We start from the raw sequence: 23,789 nt of genomic DNA, 5'->3' as shown, positions 1-23,789 counted from the left end.
GAAGTAACATAAAAGCTCTGTCATTTCTCTGAATTGTCCTCTCCTGTCCTGCAATAACTAAATCAAGCAAGGTTTCCACTGAAATTGTAACACCAATGTCATCAGTCTTCAATCTGGTGAGTTTACTCTGAAATCTACTTCCACTTGCTTTTACAAATATAATGCCTCTACATGGACATCCCTATTTAATGAAGTGTTTTGATTAAAGTCATGCTTTGTTTGGGGCAGTCTACACGCAGGTAATGGTAGTTACACACAAATGCAGATATGCACCCTTCCTGCAAGAGCCCAGAAATGTCATTGCAAAACGGTGGCATCAATCCCTTTTTAAGCTGTTCATCCATGACCCTGATGATGGCACCTGAGAACTTGCTTATGCTCACAAAAAAAGCTGCAACTGTTGACTAATTGCATCGACAATGAGATTTAAAATAGTATGCTTGAGTATGTGTGATACCAGAGGTTTGAGTGACATTACATATAAAGTTCTGGTCTGCTTTTTTAATTGTCCCTCTCCCTCACTAGCATCTTCAGCCACACTGTATTTCATTTGGTTAGTTTGTGGTTTGTTGGGGTGGTTTGTTTGGTTTGGTTTTTTTCCAAATATAGACATGCCAGCATTGAATAGGGACCATTTGTAATGCTTTTGATATTTATTTTCTCATTTTCTGCCATAAACCTTATGCCTAAAGTTCATAGGTTTGAATTTCTTTACTTCTTTGCTCATCTTTCTCTGATTCTCCTAGTAGATAGGTAAGTTTACTCTGGAAGAACAGACATTTACTCTGTCTAGAAGAACACAATCAGGATGAAATACTTCAGTCATTTAACTGCTAACTTCATGCTGCACTGAATTCTAGTGTAAGAGAAAATAAATTAGAAACATCTGTTTTCTTTTTCTCATAACAGAAGAACCAAGAGAGATGTTCTATTGAAATCAAAGAAGGCAAATAGAAGAGCAATAAAAGGAAGGTATTATATGTGTATTTCACACATACAATTAGTCTCTGGAACTTACTGTCATAGGAAGTTATTGAGGCCAAGAACATAACAGAATCTGAAATAGAATTGGGCAGGCATGTGGCTACCATCAGTGTTCAAAGCCAGTGTTATTAATTATGGTCATTTGGGAGCAATAATAAACTCATGCTCCTAGGTTTAAGCAAGATACCTTGAGGTCTTGTAGCAGAAGAGCATGGTGGAGGGGATTTTTGGGGCTGGGGGGGAGTTTGTTTCTTCCAATAAACTTGCCTATAGACTAAAATCTGCTTTAATTCTGAGCAATACATTGAGATCTTTGTCCAATCCCAGTTTGCACAAAGAGTATTTTTTCCCTCCTTCCACGTACACATGTGCACACCTGTCTTGTATGTTTGGGACCAGAAATCCTCCTCCCGTACTGACTTCCTCCCTTTTCATGCTCCTTTTCCTCATCCCTTTCCATATCAGGTCATCCTAGAAATGACTTTTATGCAGCGTGTCTGATCAGGTTGCAAGGGAATGCCTATGGAAATGACCTACAAAGTGAGCAATAGAGTCCAAAGACTTATAAATGATTAATACCTACACAGAGCAGAAGCCACAGTGGTAATTAAACTTGAGTGTGCTGTAATGAGTGAAATCACTATATTTCTGTAAAGGAAGTGATGATGGTAGCAAGCTCTTTACCATGGCTTGCCTTTTTAATAAGTGGCACTTCAGGTTACAGAATTAATTCCACAGAGTGGAAAAATATCAGGAGTGAAGAAAGAAGTATGTTAAAAGGCTAGACTATTATAGTTGACATTTATGCCTGCAAATCTCAGCAGGACTTTAAACTACACAGTTTCCACATGTTGGGGCTAGGGAGGAGAAATACCTTGATACAGTAAAGATTTATTAAAAAAAACACAACGAAAACCAAAAAACAAAACACCAACAAATCACTCCAAAAGAACCCAAACCCAAAACCACATAACAGAAAAACCCAACACAAACCCACATCTGTAGATTCAGAGAGAAAAGAAAAAGGTAGTTGAGCAAAACCTAATAGAAACAAAAATTAGAAATACCTAGGCTTTAGGCAAAATATTCCTGGCCTCCAAATTCTCATATTGGGAGTGTAGGAAAGGTAACTTGAATAAATAATGTGTCTTTAAACAAAAGAACTTTAAAATGTCTCCTGTAGGGGAGTTCAGCTCTCTGCAAAGCTCTGTGCTTTCCTGATAAGGTTCTGCTCTTCTGTAATTATCTATAAACTACTGTCAGTTTAATGACTAAAGTAAAGCTTGTTTCTTGTTTTGAAGATGCTCAGCAGCAGCATTGATTGATAACAAACTTTTAGATTTTACTCTTCCATAAAAAATACAATATTTTGTCATTTCATGGGATGCAGATGAAACAAGGATGATTTCAAAAGTATTCTTTGTTGACAGTGGGAATTAGGAATGCCATTCTTACTACTGGGCTAAGTGTGATGAAGCAATCCCCCCAGTCCAAGTGCTCTGCAGTGATCTGGCTTTTGTAGTTGCTGCTGGCTTTGTTGAGGGGGGGATTGCTGAATTCCCAAGAGATTTCTGTGCCCGGGGTGGCATATGAATTAGTTCTGTTGAATTTGATGGAATTTCTGTCATTGACTTCAACTAGCCCAGGCTCATACAGAAGCACTTGCCCTTAGAAAGATACTAGGAATGTATGCTTACAGGATAGGTCTTTAACAATGAGTGGTTTGCCACAAACTTTGAAGTAGAGAAAGAAACTCTTGACTGGCCTTGTGCGTTCTAGGGGCATTATCATCTGTGGTGGTAAGTTTTCCCATTTTGAAAAAAGGATCATGTGAATGAGAAAAATGCTTAATTCAAATACATACAAAGCAATGGCTCATCTGTCAGCCTCTTGAATGCTGTCCACTTTATCTAAAAGAGTGTATTGGAGAAGTAAGTGGATTTTGGAGAGGAGACATGGAATTTTTTTGAAAAAGGAATAGGAGGACTTCTCATGTGAAGACACAGGTTCTTCCTTAAAATAAAAATAAAAATAATAAATAAATAAAAATTTTTTAAAAACCCAACAACAACAACAACAAAAAAACCCAAAAAACCACCATTTAAAGAATCACAGAATATGCCAAGTTGGAAGGGACCCACAAGGATCAAGTCCAGCTGCTGGCCCTGCAAAGCACTATCCTCAAGGATTACACCACGTCCCCAACGGTATGTCCAAACACTCCTCAACTCTGTCAGGCTTGGTGGTGTGACCCCTTCCCTGGGGAGCCTGAGTCTTTTCCTTATGTTTTTTAACCTTGAGAGAAAATAGAGAGGAAGGGGTTTTCCCCTCTTCTGAGACAAGAACAAAGGCATATGGAATGAGATTTAAAAATAGTGACATTTAATTTGTTCACTTTTTACAGAACAAAATGGGGCACAGGAGTTCCATGCTGTATTACATTACTGAAAGCAGGAATTGAGCAAGCCTCAAAAAGTCTCAGGCTTCTATGGAGGGCAAAATCAGAATTACTGCAGCTTATTCATAATACTGATTTCAGAAGGAAAACATGGATACCTGGTGTTGAGGCTCAAGCAATTACCACTGAGGATGCTGCTATGGTACAGGAAAATAGAAGACTGGGCAGAAACCTTCTGATGCCCATCTCTGACCTATATGACTTTGGAAACCAGTGAGATATGAGGTGTTAAACTAGGTGGACGTCAGATCAGATCTAGCCTGGTGGTTCTATATTTCTTTTGATAAGCTAGTAGATAAAATTTGCACTTGACCTGTGATCAAAATCTTTGCAGTAATACTATCTCTAGTATACTAATGTGTGGACTGAACTTTATTTCAACATTGTTTTATAGGAGGAAAAATGTGTTTAGAAAAAAACCTTTGTAAGTCATGTTGTAAAAAGGTTTGTGCTCTATGAAACACACGCTCATATATATATATGTGTGTGTGTGTATGTGTATATATATATAACAAAACCACTATTTTAATAGTGATTTCTAAAAGTATTTTCTGTTATATTTTTGTCAAATTAATATGTCTCTCAGAAAATTGAGTCTTAAAGCACAAAACAAGGACTCACTTTGGTGTTTTACTGCGGTATTTAAGGTTGACTTTACCTGATCAGATTTCAAGTTTGTAGTATCATTAACTGATGGCTTGAAAGTTGCAGGAGTTTTGTGTATACTTATATAGAGTGAATTAAAAAATCATATTAGTATTGGTTAGTTTCTAATCTGTTAATGATACTGTCATTGGGATGATTTTTTGTGAGTGTTCTGCTCTTCTGACACATACAAGCTCAGCAGAAAAGAGTTACTTTCAACTATTTTACCTTAATTGGAAAAAATGTTGGCTCATCATAACCTGTAACTACATTTGATTATAAACCAAATATAATTTTAAAAAAAATTCAAAAGGATAACTTGTTTTTAATGATAGGAATGTCAGCTGTCTTTGGAAATTGTCTATTCTCACTAATTTGTTAAGAAGGCAGTTTGTGTGTACTCTAGGAGTTTACTGGCCTTTCTGAAATTAGGTCTTGACATAGGAACTTTAATGAAGAAATACCTGCTTATTATTTTATCTTGAAAGTTCAGGTGGGGCTGTCTAGACTGGATGAGAAATTTTCCAACATAGTGTAAGTATATTTATATTGTAAACTTCTTGCTGTTTGGACATCTTTATTTCACTACAAGATATATTTTAAATGCTTTTTAGTAAGAAAAATCAAAGTGAATGGATCTGGAGTGACTAGAAACAAAACACTTTTCTTTGTGCTTAGAGAGATTTTTTCCCTACCGTCATACCTGAAAACCCTGCAATTTGTAGCTAGTGAGAGATTTATTTCTCTTATGTTGTTATGTATGTGTAAAATTGCATCAAGCATGGGTATTAAGGCTGGCAGTTGTTCCAGGTGTTTTGCCATACCACTGTGTGCTATTATGCTGTTTTCATATTTGTTCCTAATTAGAAGCAGTGTCTTCAGTTTGTGTTCAAAAACTTAGTAGTGTAGGATTAGATGCAAACTGCTCATTTATCTCTATGTCAGTTTTGCAGTTTCCTCGGCATTTATGGAAATGGTTACAGCATAACAAAAGCGAGGCTCAACTCTCAAAACATGCGCCTAATCTTGTCACTGTTGCTTCAAAGTGTAACTTGTAACAATGCTGAGGTTAAAAGGTTAGAAAATGTATGCTGTTCTCTTGCCTTTTAGAGCCTTGCATGTTTCTGTGAGGTGTGCTCTCCTCCTTCTGCCTCCACAACAGAAAACATCCTGCTAGAACTGCTACCAATTAAAATGTTGCCACCATCCAATGAAGAAATGTGTATTTTAGACCTTTGTTGTGGATTTCTTGGATCACACCAGAAGTTTGTGAGGAAAATGTCTTTTTTTTTTTAATGACTAGAAAAGCCTCCATGGCAACATGCATGAAGTATTATTTAACATGAGTGGTTTCAGGTAATTAAAGTGTGAGTTTAGCATGATTTTTTCTTTAACGGCATCAAAAAGTTTAAATTCAGTTTAAGCTAAGAATGTCAGTGATCAGCTGAAGAAGCAAGTTTCTCAGCCATGAGGAACCAGGAGTGATGTTGAGGAGGGTGTCTGAATTTCTTGTGCTCCCTGGCCATTCCCTGTTCCCTGCCTGCCGTGGTCCTCTGTCAGCAGAACTTTACTGCCACACATGGGAGTTGTCTTTTAGTTTATTAAATTGTTGCTAAGTCATCTGTATTTGGTGGAAATCAGGGAGGAGAAGACACCAAGCGTTGGCTTGTGTTTATGTAACATGTTTTTCATAAAAGGTGTAAGTGATATAATGCCCTCATTTGAAACTATTATTGCCTCTCACTTCATTGCTTCATTGTCAATATTGTTTCCTTACATTTGGAACATTTAGACATTTCCAAATGAAAGGGTCATGAGGTAAAGGTATTGGGAAGTTCGAAATTCACGTGTGAGTTTTTTTGCATTGCGCAGGGAAGTTGCTTAATATCAATTGCCAAATAGGGTTCTGGAGAAAAACAGATAATTTGTGAAAGACTGTATGTGTTCTTCAAGTTAAAGCATGCAAATTGGCCACAACACTGTATACATTATTTAAGAGCACTGCTTGTGGCTCCTAATGTGGATTAAATTTAACGTTCCTAATACTTTGAAAACAAAAAAAAATAAACAAAAGTTTGGGTGGTCACTGCAAATGTCTGCTTAGGCTATTCTTATGCATGTGAATCTGCTGTAGAAAAATCAAAGTTCAATTTTTCTTATTAAATCTCTTGATAGATTTTAGGGTTTTTTAAAAGGTTTTTCCCTCTAACCAGCTTTGATATATTTGTATCTACTATAGTAAATGTTGGCTAGCTATTGTGACTGGCTTGTGTTATTAATGGGAACAACATCCAGTGGTATATAAACTATTTTTAGTGGCTGCTGTGTAGTTGGCTGGCAGCTCCGCTGTATTACAGTGTAGGTAATCTTGTTTTACTTAAAGCAAACTCTCATCTTAGATTTCTGTTTCTAGTCTGTGCATGCCAGAGTTTCAACACTCAAAGGCAATGTTTTCAAATTGCTTTACTTTTCTGCAAGGTAATTTTGATAGTTCAGAACTGTGAAAATCAGGAAAGAGTTGCTCTGGATAGTATGGCATAATTGAGAATATTTTGTTGTTGTTTTGAGAAGAGTAACCAAATTTTGAGCTGTTATTGGCTAGTTTGTGTAGTTTTGCTGTTAGCACCCACAGTGAAATAGGTTCATTCAAATGCAGTGATCTTGATTTATTTAGTGAGTGGCAAAGAAAGGATGTTTAGGTAGGTAAAGGAGAAAGACAAGACATTGAGATTAGACTTTTTTTTTCTTTCGGTCTTTCATATATCTTTAAGATATGTCCTTCAAGACATACTGTATCCTGTTCAGCAACATAATGTTATCAGTATGCTGATGGGCAGCAATATAAAGATGTGAAGCCAAGACGATGGGCTGGCCTGTTTCTCTGGTTAAGGGATGTTGACTCTACCTACCATACATCTAATGGGAAGGGGACTCTCTGTTGATTGGCTGATGGAGTGTTCTAATTTGTAGCATGTTTTTAGGGTGAGTTGGTTGGTAGGCAGGTAGATGATGGGACGGGTAAATCAGTTTAGGAGTATATGTTACAGGAGCAGGTTTCTTTCCCCTAGATTATGTTCTCTTGAAAACTTAAAAGTTGCATATAAACTAGTAATCTTGAAATACTACTTCATCTGTTCCCAGTACAGACTTGAAGCAGAATTCCTGCCATTCAGTGCAAGAGAGACAGTAGTGTATCTCTAATCTGGAGATGTATTGACTCCTCTCTTTCAAGTAGCCTTTTTCCTCCCTGTGGAAGTAAGCAAGTTAGCTCAAGGAGGTAGTTGGATGAAGCCTCAAGAACCTTGTCCTTATGAGTTTGAGGAACCTCAATAGGCTTGTTTGCTTTCAATTTTCAGCGGAGCAGAGGCATCTTGCCAAGTGTTACACATTATCTTAACTTTCTGGGGCTGTTTTTTTCAAGCTGGTTTGTAGCTGCTGTTTCCCTTTGAATTTAACTTATTTAGGGTATGCACTTCTTGATGTACAGAATTATAATGAAATCAATAGGGCAAATGGATTATAAAGGCCAAAATAAACAGTCCACTATGTTAGCTTAGTGCTGGATAGGTAGGCTTATGAAATAGGTGGGGTCCTCTATTTTTTTTTTCCTTAATAGGGCAAGCAATTCATGAAGAGACAGAAGCATCCAGATCATATGGGTTCAAATTTCTTACTTTTACAACAGATGTACTACAGGGCTCCTAAATATTCATGATGTACTGGGGGGTTTTATCTGCTTAGTGAGATGGCCTTCCATATTCTCACACTGATGAGAACAGGACAGGAGGTGGGGGTGATAGACAGAAGCACAGATGTATGTCCCAGCTTGATTCTGGAATGGCAGGTTAATTGTAGCAGGTTTCTATTTTCCTTAATGGATAAAGCACAGTCTTTAGGAAAGAGCCCTGTTATCATTCAGTGCAGCACATCTAGGGCTTGTGGAGGGGAAGGAGGTATTGAACTGTTTAGTTGTCAGAGGGGGTAGTTTCCTTTCCATGCATGAAGAACCTACTATATCACAGTAAGTGCCAGGAGGAAGTAGATTTGTTTTCTTTTCAGGAGTATACCACATCTGAGATTAGTGACACAAGAACTTTCATATTTATTAGTAGTATTGATTGTCTTTTATTTGTCTTTAATTATAGGTCCATCAATTTCATGCTAGGCAACCAGTTTAGGGTATGCTTGCTTTATGCAACCATTACAGTTACAGAAATAAATAGGTTCACTACTTATATTTCTACACCAATTTCCAAAAACCTATTGGATTATGAAGAGGTCCCCAAAAATGGTGTAATTGCAGAAACAGTACATTTGTGAAACTGCCTGGTTTTGCTTACCAACTGTAAATTACACATCTGTGCTGTAAATACATAAATAATTTGGAGATGAGGTCTGATGATGTGTAATAATTTCTGTCCCCGTGTTGGTAGTTGATAGTCAACAGACAAAGGGCAGGAAGGAAACTGATTTAAAAATGAGGTTATGGTGGCAGACCACAGATTCTACCATCACATCTTCTTGTCATTTTAAATGAGACATTGCTAATTGTTAGGTGGGTCAGATTCTTTGTTACTCTTTCCCAGTTTGTTTTATTGTTTCTTATACAGGATATTATTTAATGGGAGATGTAAGGTCACATTTTAATTTACACATTTAAACATTTTAATTTATTTAAAATGTGGCATTTTAATTGTTTAATTTTTGGTCACACTCTCAAACTAAATCTAGAGGAGAAAAGAAAAAGATATGCATACAGTGAAAATAATTTCATTGATTATTTAGTCTGGCATTTTCTGTATTTCCATATGGTACATACTAAAGTCTCAGACTTACAGGAACAACCTTTCTGCAGTCATGTTTAACACTGAAAATGTTCCTACATGTACATAGTGGGACAAACTTCCAGTACTTTGCAGTAGAGAAGGCCACAAAGAAGCCACTGGAAAGAAAAACTGAAACCCTTGAGAACTGAGCAGGGTGGATTTATTTTCAGTTTTGGAACCAATGATAAATGGATTAATTTCTCTTGAACCTTTTTATAAGGACTTGCTCCTAAGTTGAAGTGATTATTGTTCAACTTAATAGAGCTGCAGCACACTCCTGAGAATATAGTAAGTCTCCTCCTGACCTCCCTGTGGTCAGAACTCAGATTTTATTTTAAATCTTTGAAGCCTGGTTTAAAAATCAAGCTCTGAAGTGAAATTGTTTAAGAGGGTTGGCCTTTTCACCTGGTAGCTTGGTAGTAACTTCCAGTAATATTTTGCAGAGACTGAAATATTTCAGGTAAAAGTCCTAAATTTGCAAGTACCCTATGGCATTTCTGTTCCTATTGTAATACAAAAAAGAATGAGATCTTGGCTGTGGTAACTCTTGATTGTTGTGTGATCTTATTTCCAAGTATTTTTTATATAAATTGGAAAATTTAGTATTTTTTATTTTTTCTTCCCACAAAGCAATCCCCTTGATCAATTTCCCTTGAAGTCCCATAAATCCCTGCATTACACCTTATCAGCTCTATATTCAGAGCTATTTAGTTATTTAGTTCCTTTTTTAACCTAGTAAGAAAGTAATTCACTGCACCATTTATCCTCCAGTTTAAGCGTTGTGCCATTGTTCAAACCTTCCTAATTTTACATTAGGTTGATACTTAAGGGAAAAGCTTTCTCAGATGCTAAAACAGAAATTTTGTGCATGAAAATGCAGAGAAGAATGATATTATTTCTAACTCTAGAAAAGTGGTGGAATTTTTAAGGCACTTATGCTTGTGCAATAATATTGTGACTGCATTTTAAATTAAAGACAGAAAACACAATGCTTTCAATGACTTACAAGAAAAAAATAATAGTATTTACAGCTTTGTACTTGAGAACCATATCCCTGAACATGAGCTAGAAGGAGAATTAAGTTCTATTTTCAAAATTTTATGTTTGGATTGCTGTAACAATACTATGTTCCATCTTTGCTCACTTACCGCTCTACCTCCTTTGCTCCCTTCTTATGTTTTAACTAAAGCCAGCTGCAACTTTTTCCCTTGCTGTCTTTTCCCTCTATTTTTCATTGAGCCTGCAGGAATTTCACCTGAGATCAATCCATCATTTTTATGTTAATGCAGAGGAGCAGCTTGGTTGTGTGTAATGACAGTAGGCGAAAATTGCCACTGATTCACGTAGGCACGTGGTAATTCCGTGTGTTACCTTTAATTTGCCACAGTTTCCCAGGAGTGATTTTCTTGTGTTGTGATTTTTTTCTTTTATTTTCCTTTAATTTCCATTCTTTGACTTAAAAATGGGAGACATCTCACTTTTGAACTACTTCGCCAAAAAATAGCAGTTAAATGAATGGCCCCAGGTATCCTTGTAACTACTCCTGTTTTGTCTGTTTGGATTTCTTCCTAATAACTGTGTAATGTTTTAATGCTTATTTTATAATTGAAAAACCTTTATAAATCGTGTACACAGGTCTTTGGATTGTATTGTAGCAGGCTTGGCGTAGTGGGGTCCTGCCTATGAATGGAATGTCTCAATGCTGTAGTAATAAAAAAAAAAAAATAGATTTTGGTAGCTAACGCATGAGCAGAAGGTGACAATTTATTTCTAAAATTAGAACTGTGCATCAATATGAAGGTTTTGAAGGGATGTTTGGGCCAAAGGATTAGCTGCATTTTGTTTTGTTGGTTTTCACTCTGTCCTTCAACACTCCCATTTTAGGACAGCTTGCTTGAAGGTCTGTAGAGCAAAATGTCTTTGAATGGGGGATTTGACGTTTGTTTTCAATGGCTAAAATGGATGAGCTGTCCTGCTCCTTTGTAAAGGTGGCACCTGCCTCCCCCAGTGATCCATTATTTCTGGGATGCTTTTCCAACCTCTCCACCAGATCCAGCTTAACAATGTAAGTGAGCAAGTTCAGGGTGAACGCACGCAGTGAGCTACAAGAAAAGAAAGTGTATTTACCCTGAGGTCATGAGTGGGGTGAGTTAGTTGGGAAAATCAAGGTGCAACAGAACTTCATGGGAGAATGATACACTGCCTGCCTGGCATCCAAAACTTCTAATGTGATTTGGGTTTACATCTTCAGAGAAGGAAAAAAAAAAAAGAGGGGGGGCAGTTGGAAAAGAAAAGGGAGAAAAGGCATCTTCTAACATGCAGCTATTTCCTGTAGCTGCCTAATAAGTCCATAACTAAGATGTTCCGTGTTCAGCCATTAACTGTTTCTTACTAGAAAACAAAGCAGCAGCAGCAAAAAAAAAAAAAAATTGATATTGCTGTCAGTTTGAAATGGTGCAGTTTTACTTTGGAGATCATTAGATTCTCTGCCACCCTGAAATTTCCATGTGCCACTAGTATGTTGTTTGCTTTCTGATTTGAGCTATGCCCCTTGGAAAAGGTCATGTCTGCAGTGTTTTTAGAATTTATGTTTGTTTTCCCCAAGTGTGCAACTTCAAAACAGCTTAGCTACTAGCACCAGACTCTTCATGTTTAGGACAAAATAGCCTCAAAAATAGCACCTAGGGATATGGAGTGGTTGGTGTATGAGTTCATGGGTTTGTTACTTGCAATTTTAAGAGAAATGTATTATAGGTTTTCATTAGGGGTTATTTCTTTCATCATACCATGGAATCACCCTTCTTCTCATCACCCTGATGGATAGCAGTCTCTGGCACTTCTAACTACTCTGCTAAATATGTGCTGCTTTGTTATATCAGGGTATTAACCTAGTGTCTCTAGCATCAACTATTTTGATTTATCACTGCAGTGATCTGCTATTGTGTGTCTTCTGTAGCTCAGAGAAGAGATATGAAACTATTTGCCAGTCTGAATTTTCACTAAAGGGAGCACTTATGTTATCATTTGGTCAGCTCCTTGAAAGGACCAGGTAGTTTCCAGATGAACTAGCATGTTTACATAAACAATGGACTCTTCTTGAGCCTTTCTCCTGGAAAGTACCGTCACTATGTTCCCAGGGATTTTCATACACTAGCTATACATGATAAACACCGAAAAGTCCTGCCTTCCCTCCATGACATTGGGATATTTTTAGTGATTTGCCCAGGGTGCCAGAGCAGAGAAGGAAGCTGAGTGTGTGTGTGCAAAATATCAGGGTGGTATCATGCATTGCAGGCCTGTGATGGAGGTTATGTTTGGCTGGCTTAATACAAAAAGCCACAGTCTGGGTGTTCTTGTAGACTGTCATTTCAGCTTTTTTCCAAATGTGAAAGGGTGTGTGTGTGTCTTCTCCATGAACACTGAATCTCTGAGACAGAGTTCTGTGTTTACAGTTGCTCAGTAGTGCAAGGTATCTGCAGCTAATTTGCCTAGACATCCTTCTGCTCCCCAGCCTCTGCTCCAGGCATTTCTAATTTACCTGTTGGATTTTTAGGTTGGGAAAGAATATGGCGCCTGCCAGCAAAGAGGCAGAGCAAGATCACGTTTTTCCAAAGCAGCACAAGGCTGACTGGGGCTTGGCCCATGCAGGACTTTGAGCTTAGTCTCATTTGTGCTGAGACTTTCTCTCTGCCTTCTACCAGGAGATAATGCCTTGCATTTTCCTGCTTCTAGACTTGAAAAATTAGATATTCCTTGAACAATACCTTGGCTCTGGGAGGTTTCCCAAGGAGAGTTTCTGTCATAACATCTGTCTGGGGGATAAGCCAGCATCACTGGGAACTAGCAGGATCAGTTCTTACAGATCAGTGCACCTTCACTGAATATATCGCTGTTTTTCCGAGAGAGATCTCCGTTGCACGGCCATGTAACACATGCTTCTTGATAGGATAATAATGGGTTGGGATCTTCTCAGTTTTCTTTTGCATGTCATTTTTCACTCTGAATTGCTGGTCTTTTATTCATTTCTTTCTTTAGAAGTGAAGAGGTTGTGGGCTGCTGAGTTGTTGAAAAGTTGTTGCTCACATACTCTCATCTTGCAGTGGAAACAATTTCTATTTAATTGGTTAAAATCATCTTCCTAGTGGTCATATGTTGGACAGCTTCAAAGTGTTGTATTAGTAGATCTAGACACTTAATTTGAGCAGTGGTGACACGTATCAGGCAAGGTGACAGCTGTGCCAGTGAGCTCTGTGTCCGTCCATCAATGAATTTCTTTCTGAAGCAGATAATTGCAAGGATTTTAAACGAAGAATGTACTCTTTAGCCTTTGACAGTTTCCATATCTCCACCAAAAGTTAATGCCACTGTTCTTACACTGTGGTCAGTTGTTGTTACTTATCTGTTATGCACTAGGTCTTCATGAGTTTGATATTACTAATCCTAAGTTAAATCTAATCAGTATCATACTTGAAGCTGACTTGCATCTTGCTCTTTCAATCTTTCTTTTATAAGAAATCAATATTAATGTGTAAAACTTGGACATGCACAGCTCTTTTACTCTGTTAATTGAATTATGAAAAGCTTAAAAGGAACACTTAGCACATCATTGTTAAAGCCTACTGATGTCTTACAAAGATGTTGCACTCTTAATATGGCAGTATATTACTTGTGTGCAGTGGTAGCTCTAATTGGAAACCTAATAGGATACAAGAGATTTCTAAGACTATTACTAATGATAATGTTTTTTAAGTCTGTGGGATTTTTTTATTGACAGTCCTTTGGGCTGAAGCTGGAAATAAAATGTGAAATGTTGAAATATTTCTCATTGGTTCAGAGGGCTGTATTCAGTGCAAATCGCACATCACATTTCCTGAGTGCTGAAGTGCTCTCTGTTGGCAGATCTGGTGATATAAATTCCAGCAGTAAATCGGTGCTAACGAAGTTCAAGTACCTGTTCCCGTTCAGTAGCTCCACCTTTAGGGGAGGGAGGGAGGGGAGGATGGTTGCCGCTGCAGCTTGCAATAATGACAGTGTGTCAGTAGGTTGCTAATGGGTACATAAAGAGGTGATTCCTTGGAGCGGTAGCTAAGGGTGCCCCAGAGAGCCCTTTTCAGTGAGTTTGCACAGATAAGTTGGTGTCTTTCCAGAGACAGAGCTTCCCATCAAAATACAACACTTTTCCAGTCTAACGCTCAAGTGGTAGCTGGAGAGTACTGAGTGCCCAAATATATGGACCTGCATAGGACAGGGACAAGTTATTAAGGTGGAGTGGGATGCCAGGAGTGTTCAGGATGGAATGGCTTTTACTTTAATTTAATACTGATCTTGAGCTGTGTGGCGTTTTGTGTTCTGGAGAGAAAAATCTTTCCCTTGTGGCTGGTGCATCATTTGCAGAGAATCTGTCTTCCTTTACTGCTTTCTTATATGCTTTCCTTTCCCTAGAAGCATGCTTTGAGTCATAACTTCACGATTGTTGAATTATCTAGCACCAACATATTGTGAAATTTTATTATTAAGTTAATCTGGGGGAAAAAATGTTAAGTTTGATAACAGAATTAATTCCCTTTCCTGATTCTTCTGCTGTCAAGAACATGTTCACCAGTACTGGGAACTGGTGGGAAAAATGTCTCTGATCACTGTTGTTATTATGACAATTTATGTTCTTGCAATTGTATTTCTGTTTGTAACATTGTTATTAACACTTAGTGATTACTCTGCTTCCCTGAATGTTAATCAAATGCATAGTGTCATGTGTATATTGAATTTTTTGTATTGCCTTCCCTCTGAAGTAATACTGCTCTGTGATTATTATAATATGAAAAGAGCCTGATTTTTACCTTCTGTCTTAGAGGAGCCTTGTTAAAAGAAGGAGGAAAGAACGGCGAGGCTAGTTTTCATTGTATTAGGAATGTTAAGATCCATCCCCTTCAGAACAAGGGGAGAAGAGATTTCTGAAGCCATGGTACATCCAGGAAGGAAAAAGCTGTGTCAGCACCTCCTGTTACGTAAAAGGTTTTTCCAGCTCTGGCATCTTATTTACTTAAACAAAATACTACCACAGCAGTACAGAAGGGAAAAAGCAGCAAAGGAGTCCTATACCATTAATGGCTATATAGGTTGAGCTGTACTTAGAAATACTCAGTGACATATAGCACACTCCTGAGTACAAATGTCTGAGGATATCAGTAAAACTAATTTTACCAAGCAGACATTTGATCTCTGCAGCACCTTTAGTTTTTACTGCTCATAGTGAGCTGCTGGCAGGTTAGGCAGAATCTCAAATAAGCAGAGCTAATTTGAGAAAGTGCTGTTTTAATTTGACACAGTGATTTTAATTCCCCTTAAAAAAGCAGTTCCACAATGCAAGCAATATCAGCAGGGTGATATCATGTGGCCTCATCTTAGGAATCAGTGCAGCAAAATGATATAAGTGTAGAAAATTTTAATATTTCAGATGTCATCATTAATTTGCCTTCCTTAAATTATACTGTGAGCCTTTGTTTAACAATAATGCAGGATATATTTTAATTTTAAAGAACACACAAGATTAATAAAATGAACATAAATCCTTAATTTGTTTAGTGTGGTCTTTATTGTGGTATAGTTCTATTAAGACTGAGATGGAAGAGACGTTTATGAAATACAGTAGGAAATCCTTCTTTGAGACTTAGCTCTTGTACTGATAGTGTAGCATGTTTAGGAATATTCTGGGCAATGCTGCTCTTGTCACTGTCAAGAGAAAGAAGATGGAAACCATATCCCACTTCTAGTTTCTCAGTTTTACTAAACAGTCTGGAACACTGATAAGTTCAGGTAAGATCTCTGGGGGTTTGAAAGCATTTAATCCTCTTTTAATCCATCTCTACTTCAGGTGATGTATGAAGACTAACACTGAAATATTTCTTCCATAGCATATTTGAAGAATGTAAGAAGTCGTATTTATTTGAGCTATGTGAGTATTTCTAAATTATTTTGGTTTTTATCTCTTAGTGCTGGCCCCAAAGGTGATAACATCTATGAATGGAGATCAACCATTCTAGGACCTCCAGGTTCAGTCTATGAGGGAGGTGTTTTCTTCCTTGACATCACATTTACACCAGAATATCCCTTCAAGCCTCCAAAGGTAAGAGACCTGTAGCTAACATCTTAAGTCATGAGTGCTAAACATGAATAGCATTCAGTGTTAATGGAACTCAGCCCATTTGAAATCCACTCTTCTTAAGAACAAAGTTAAGCTGATTTTAGACATTACAGGAGTTTCTATTAGCTAATGTTAACAGCTTTTCTAGACCTCTTGATAATTATTTTAGAGCTTGTTTTCTTTCTTCCTGCTTCTGTTTATAAGAAGTCCTAAAGCATTTAGTGCAAGCATTGGGACAGGACTGAGAAATGAGAAGTAAATAAACTTGAGAAGAGGAGAAACAATACAAATACTTACTTCTCATGCAACTTGGGTACTGTAAGCATAAGTTACATGTGTTTTGGCCACCAAAGTAGTATTTAATTTTTCAGTTTTGTTGGACACTTGTGTTGTTAACCTATTTGTACAGCAACAAACTTTCTGTAGGTGTGTTATATTTGTGAAGCTCTTACATTCCAGTGTTGTGTTCCAGTGCTCTAAGGCAAATACCAGTGCAACTGAACGTTATCCGGTGGTTCCAATATGTGGCCACAGGAAAAGTGTTGGGTTACAAGAGGTGCTTGTGTGTGTATACACTTGGTGTTTGTCTTGTATCTGAAAGCATTTATATGCATGTTTAACTTTCTGCTTAAAAGTTGTTTCATTGATGAGATAAATGCCTATGACTGCACCATCTTTCAGACTTTGGTCTAGCCTGCAGTGGAAAGGACTTCTTCAGGCCATGAGTCCATCTCAACAGAGCAGGGCTAATTGCTTACACAAGACAGATTACTACAAGCCTGCCAAATTAAGGAAACTGTTTGCCTGTTCTTGCTCACATAACTTCAGGGTTTCTGGTAGTACCAAGTCCTTAAATTCTACCTCTAAGATAGGGCTCCAATTCACAAACAGCATGGTCTACCTTGGGATATCTCTAGTGCTTTTCTGCTGACTTATGTCCATCTCTTTTTGGAGATTCTGTGGTAACACAGATGGTTCTCATGTCAGAATTTAATTCAATTTAGAGTAGGTTTTTTGTTTAATTTTGGCTTTGTGGGGTTTTGTTTAATTCGTTGAATAGTTTGTTGTCCAACCAACTGTATGCAATTTATTATGTTGTGAGCCCAGTAAGCATTTAAAGAGGGATCTTTTGCTTTTCCATGTGTGCTTTGTTATACCTTTGCTTTCTATGCTTCAAGTCAGAAGCATGTATCAGCCCAGGCTTGTTCAGACTCATAGAATCCTGGAATGGTTTGGGTTGGAAGGGGCCTTAAAGATCATCTGGTTCCAACCTCCTTACTGTAGGAGGGTATGCCTTCCACTAGACCACGTTGTTCAAAGCTCTCTCCAGCACGACCTTGAAAATTTCAAGGGATAGAGCATCCACAGCTTTTCTGAGCAACCTGTTCCAGTGCCTCAGCACTCTGACAATAAGGGATTTCCTCCTAATATCTCATCTAAATTAACCCTTTTTCATTTAAAGGCCATGACTCCTTGCCCATGCCCTCGTAAAAAGTCCCTCTCCAGCTCTCCTGTGGGCCTCTTTAGGTATTGGAAGGCTGCTCTAAGGTGTCTCTGGAACCTTCTCCAGGCTGAACAAGCACATGGCCTCGTTGAACTTCATGAGTTTACAGGCCCACCTCTCTTTGTTCCTCCTAGGCTACCTGTCCTTGCTTCCACTTTCTGTAGAGTTCCATTGTGTGTTTGAGTTTCTCCAGGAGCTCCTTGTTCATCCATGCAGGCCCTTCCCCCTTCTCTGACAGATGCATCCCATCAACACCCAGCAGACCAGGTTTCCCAAAGTAAGTCCCGTGGTCTAAGTAGCCAAACCCCTGGCTGTAGCACCAGTCCCATAACCATTTGTTGCTTTGCTAAATTTGACTAGCCCTTTTGAACCAGGAGGACTGATGAGAAAAACTACCCGTGCTCCAGAGTCCTTTCCTGTTACTCTCAGGGCTGTCTTATTTGGTTTTAGTGTCTTTTCTGATATGATTGGCATTTCCAATCTCAGAGCAGCCAAGTGTTTCTGCAGGAACACCTCAGTCTTTGGGGGAAAGTCTCTTCTTGCAGGTCCTTGCCATGGCAAGCTCCCATTCTTCTGCATTATAGGCCCCTCTCCCTTCCCTTGTGCTGATGGCAGTTTCTGGCTGTTTGGCTGTAGGCTGTGGCTCCAGGGCAGTTTCCAACCAGCTCTGTCTAACTCCTCCTCAGCGGCTCGGATGCCACACAGGCTTCTCACTGCCTCCTACAGCTCAGCCAGCTGCTGCAGGAGGTCCTCCACATGGGCAACATGTTTTGCAGGCAGGCCTGCTGGCTGTCCTGCCCAGGAGAAAGGTCTCCACACTGCCTGCAGTCTGAAGCGCGCTCTGTAGCCTCTCCCCTCAGCAGCTCCATCTGGGTAGAAGTATCTGCCACAGGCTGGGTAAACGGGGCAAATGCCCCAGCCAGAGTTGCAGCCCTTGCTCTCAGATGTGTTCCCACCATGCTGCTTCAAGGGTCAAGTAGGATGCCTTGCAAGACCATACTGTAACTACCAGAGCTACTGAGACAGCCCTATATGCCAAGTTCCCTGATGCAGAACCTAATAAACAGTTATGTCATTCCAGCTCAGACTGGAATGCTGCTGAGATCCCTTTGCCTTTATCTTTGGATCTGAAACCTCACCCAGATGAAAAGAAGGGTGGGATTAAAACAAACCAAACAGATAGGCACCACTTACTGAGGCCTTAAAAGACAAGTTTAGTGGTGATTCACTGTATTGTAGCAGTCTCATTTAAATGGAGTCTTTTATCTAGCAAAATCCAAGCTGATTTACAAACCATGTGTATGCATGGAAGTAAAATACGTGTAGCTTCAGTCTGGTTGAGATGGTGTACAGGAGAAAGCATGGTGGTGCTATAATAGAGCAAGCTTTTTCTACTTGGGCACTTCAGGTTGAAATGAAGAACCTTCCTTTGAGAACCAAAGCTGCTCCTGTATTAAAATCTACACTAATGTTAATGAACGGTAATGTAGAAAATATGATTATCATATCATTCCTGCTTTATTCCTGCTGTTTTGTTGATTTCAGACTGTCCAAATACTTGCAGTAGTGAGTAAATACTGTCTGTAGATCATGTTTAAGTGGTAGGCTAATGTAACAACAGTAGCCTTCCTATAAATGCTTTTTAGGACAAGAAATAAAAAAAACAGCTACTTGAAACAAAACCCAGTGTATATCACTTTGATGATAAGCATGCACAGAACAGTAGAGTAATTTTAAAATAGAGAAGAATGTAATTTTTAGAGCCTTGATCTCTGAAAAGATGAAGCTCTGTAAGGAAAAAAGACCCCTGAATCTTCCTTGGTAAGCCCTGCAAGACCAGTGGAAGAAAACTTCTATGAGTCTTTGGTAGCTCCTGTGCAGGCAGTTCCTGCTGTGGTGGGCTGCCCAGTGGTGAAGTGCCTGTAGTTGAACACATTTCATAACCTGAAAATGAAATGTCATTAAAGGATTTACTTTCTTAAATAAAATTAGGTGAAAATGGTTATCCTGGCAAGCTTCCAAGCCCTTACGAATATGAGAGGTGTTGAGGCATAAACACTGACAAATGCTGTGTGGCTGATGAGCATCTTAGAGATGTGATGAGGGATATACAGGTGTAGCTTTGAGGACTGGGTCTAGCTCCAGCTGAGGGTTTGATTCAGTGTATTGGAGTAAATGTTTTTGGAGAGGATGTTGCTCTCCTGTTGTAGGAGAGCCAAAAGACTATGCTAGAAGTGATATTTAGATTCCTGTAAGGATATTTAAAGGGACTACACTACTGTGGCTGAGGTTGGAGAAATGAAAGATCTTAAAATTGGACTTGGAAATGCATTATGTGGTACAAGGAACTTCAGTTGCAGAAATCTGATACAGAAAAAGATACTCTTTCATGTCCTAAATATGTATAATGGAGTTCTTTTGCATTTAATTGAGTATTCTATACAACACCTTGAAAATGTTAGTGTTGATCCATTCTCTGCTTTTTATGTTTTCTCATTTTGTGTGGTACTTTGGTTTTGCTTGTTTCAGATAGCAAATGAGTCAGGCACGTGCTGGGTGTACCTGGACTTAGGACTATCCAATAAACAAGTATAATTAGAATTTAAGAGTTTAGTATTTGTACTATTACAATAGACATTTTCCCAAGAGTTACATTATAGTTGGGTTAGATTTCATTTACTGAGGGGAAAACAGTAGCTTGCATTGACCTGGTGTGTGTGCTTTGATCATTTGTATTAATAACCTCTAACCACTTCCTTCCACCCACTCTTATTCTGCTGCTTGTGTAAATTAACCTCTGCTATCACTTCAGGGTAAGGTTGAGATTAGCTTCTTTTATGTCTTTTCAAAAGCTGTGCTTAACTCCATGTAGTTACTGCATTAATGTAATCTCAGGTGGGACATTTCCAAAGGATTGTTCAGTTACACTATATTTTTCTGCTATTCCACATGCTGTTCTCTTCACTACCTTCTAAGTAACTCGGTTTCTTTTGATTTTGGTCTGAATGTACTAAGTTTATGTGAGGTTTTTTCCTCTTTAGGGTGTAATGAGCATTTACTTTATTATTTTTTGTTTGCTTTCAACTGGGCCTCCCATTTCTCTCTCTTCCCATTCTATTTGGTTTCCCTGCATTGCTGGCTTTTGTGCCATCAGCAAAAATTGTAAATGGCAAACAGCTGGACTACATGTGTCTAACACCATCCTAGTTCTGAGTTGCTGCTAAAGTGAAAACAAATTTAGATTTTTTCCACAGTGCTTGGTACAGTTCCTCTAACTGGAGAAAACTGCTTTTAGTGCCATGGATATGTCCCTTAAGGATTATATCTTAAGGTGTGTTAAGGAACCAGGCTGCTCTGCAAGTATATGGGAGTCTTCTTTCATTTTCACTTTCCCCTACTTCATGAAAAATAATTTAAAAATAAATCTTACTCTGAAAGGCAAACAGCGTTCATGCTTTGTTATCAGTTAGTAGTCGACTGAGAGACTGTCTACAGAGTATTAGGTTTGGTGCTGAGAAACAGGATTAACAACTTTCTGTCGTTAAAAATTAGAACTGTTGACTTATGTTAATTTGGTCCTTATTTTATCAACTTCGAAATACTCCATGCTTCCCCTTCTGGAAGTGTTTAAACTGTCAAAATTGTTGCCTTGCTTACAGTTAGAAACCTTTTTGGAAGGAGACCAAAGGTGCAGGTCAAACACAGAAATACTGAGCAAGCAGCAGGGCTGGGCTGAGGGCTGCTCAGGAGCCCAAGGCAGAGGCGGTGGTTTGCCCTGAACAGTGTGGGCTGGGGCAGGTACAGCAGAGGCAGATCCGCCCTCCGCTCAGGCTGCCGCACGTGGACTTCCACATGACTGCAGGGAGTAATTGCTGCCTTTCCTCTGAGATTAGATGACATGGGAAACAAAGGTCATTTAGGTTTCTTGTCTGCTATGCCTCTAAGGCTCCCTAGGTAGAAAGCATGGGCAGTTCTTGGTTTTGGAGTGGCAGCTTGTTGCAGAAGGTGTGGGAGGGTAACACATCTCTGCTCTCTTGCAGTCATTTTGCTTTTTCCCCATAATGTGCAAGCGTGCAGGGATTGGGGTTTCCTTTGTTTGCTTCCTGTTTTAATCCAAAATCCAAGCAGCTCACAAGAAATAAAGCATAAAATCTCCCCAGGCATGCAGTGTGGGTGTCTCCTGTGTGACAAGCAACGGCTTTTGCCAATCCAAAAATAGCCCGTGTGCTCTGTGCATTGGGAGCATTCTTGGAAACACTGCATGGATCCAGTGCACAGGGACACGGGGACATGCTGGTCACCAGGGTTCTGTAGCTGTGTCACCCCACCCCATGCCTGCTCCCCAAGCTTGTGAGAATGAGGGTCACAGGCAAATTTTTGCATCAGAAAGGCAGTAGAAAAAATGAGGATTGACTGGCAGGTTTTATGTGTGGGCTGGTCCCATCTCGAGAGAAAGCACTAGTGTGTGCTTGTCATACTGCATGCTTACCAAGTGTGTTTTGCAAATACTCCTGTGACCTGTAAAACAGACAATAAAATTTCTACGTGTAGACAGCTGACAAATTTTGAGGATTTAGGACATGAACCCCCCAGCTTTTATTCATGTGCATAATCCTAATCTGTGCAAATTGCACCAAATTTGTTGTCACTGTTCAGTGAGTCAGGGTAAGCCTCTGCAGGTCCCACAGTGTTCTGAGAATGGCTCCAGGTGCTTGTGTTTCCCTTTTGGATAACTTCTGTGGCAAGCTGCCTAGCTCGGTCACACCATGAAACAAGTAAATCTAAATAACTTCCCCCATTGCTGAGCCTCTTAGAAGTGATGGAAGCTGCGATTCCAAGTGCCTTGACCTGTCTGGAGGATTTTACAAATCCTTGGGAGTCCAGGAGAAAAATGCTGACGTTAAGGCCCCCAGGCCCTTTTGTTACTAGGAACAAAAAGACAAAAATTAATTAAAAGAAATGAAAAATATAAATTAAACCCAGCGCAACCTGTGTTTTGCGTAGACCGTGGAAGTTGGCTCCTGGGACTGTTTCTCATTTTGTTCTAAACGCGGCTCTTTTTCGTTTCGGCCGCGAGAGGGCGGCGGCGGCCCAGGCAGCCCGGCGTGGGTCAGCCCGGGAGCGGGCTCGGCCGGGCGCTGCTTCGCTCCCTCGTTCGGAGGTGCTGTCCTGTCCTGTCCTGTCCTGTCCTGTCCTGTCCTGTCCTGTCCTGTCCCTCCGCACAGCCTGCGGCACCCGGCACAGCCGCTCACACCCCTCTCTCGCAGGTAACGTTCCGGACAAGGATCTACCACTGTAACATTAACAGCCAAGGCGTCATCTGCCTGGACATTTTAAAGGACAACTGGAGTCCAGCGTTAACCATTTCTAAAGTTCTCCTCTCCATCTGCTCCCTCCTCACAGACTGTAACCCTGGTAAGTTCACCTGCCGCCTCGCATTCCTCCCAGCACCTAAATAACGTGGCCCCCCTCATTCCGTTGGTACAGCCAGCTGAGCTCATCCCTGCGGTGGAGCACATTTCCCTCTCCAGGGCAGTCGGAGAGGGGCTGGAGGTGCTGGAGGGGAGAGACACCTCACCAACCTGCTGTTCACTGCTCCTCAGGCTGACCCGTGGGGAAACAAGTGATCCTCCTGCACAGGAAACTCCTTCCCCCCAAACCCGGTGTGTAAGGCTACAGTAGTTCAGTAACAGAGCTTGAAGAGCCACAAACAGTTCTGAAAACAGGGGGGTTGACCTTTTACTTTCCATCAGCCATTTAAAAGAAGTGACCAACAGTGCCACAAGTAGTCATTACTGCTGCTCTAACTCACCCGCTGTCCACACGAGTTAAGAGGAATGTGTCTTCATTTCCAAAGTCATTTTACAGGTTGCATTTTTATATGTCTAAAGAGGAGAGAAAGGCCAGATTTCACAGTGCACTAAATTGTACTAAACCCCTTCTTGAGATTTTATCTTTTCTAGAAGGCAGCTTTACATTGTTACAATCTACGTTTAGCTTGAGTATCTTGGGCACCCTTAGGAGGAATAAAATAAACCTGAAATGCCTGAATGCATGAATTGGTGAAAACCCTCAGTAATGCAAAATATGATTGATTGTTGTGTCTTAAACTTCTTAAAACTTTATTGGCATTTCACTCTATTAAATTACAGACAAGTACATCACCATAAATACACAAAATCAGAGAAGATACAGGTCATCAATTCAGCATGTTTAGGTTGTTACAGTGTA

At 39.5% G+C, this 23,789-nt stretch overlaps 1 protein-coding gene across 7 annotated transcripts in view; it reads left to right on the top strand.

Moving 5' to 3' along the window:
* LOC134556709 (ubiquitin-conjugating enzyme E2 E1) overlaps positions 1 to 23,789 on the top strand; it is a 45,309-nt gene that overhangs the window by 20,537 nt on the left and 983 nt on the right. For all 7 annotated transcript variants that reach the window (XM_063409016.1, XM_063409007.1, XM_063408998.1 and 4 more), the window contains 2 exons: positions 15,904 to 16,036; positions 22,826 to 22,973. In XM_063409016.1, coding sequence (XP_063265086.1) covers positions 15,904 to 16,036; positions 22,826 to 22,973 — 281 coding nt within the window. The remainder of the gene's footprint in view (positions 1 to 15,903; positions 16,037 to 22,825; positions 22,974 to 23,789) is intronic.

The sequence above is a fragment of the Prinia subflava genome, chromosome 1 (genome assembly GCF_021018805.1).
Source record: "Prinia subflava isolate CZ2003 ecotype Zambia chromosome 1, Cam_Psub_1.2, whole genome shotgun sequence".
NCBI lineage: Eukaryota > Metazoa > Chordata > Aves > Passeriformes > Cisticolidae > Prinia > Prinia subflava.
The sequence above is the reverse complement of the archived record's forward strand: the minus strand, read 5'-3'. Positions and strand labels throughout refer to the sequence as shown.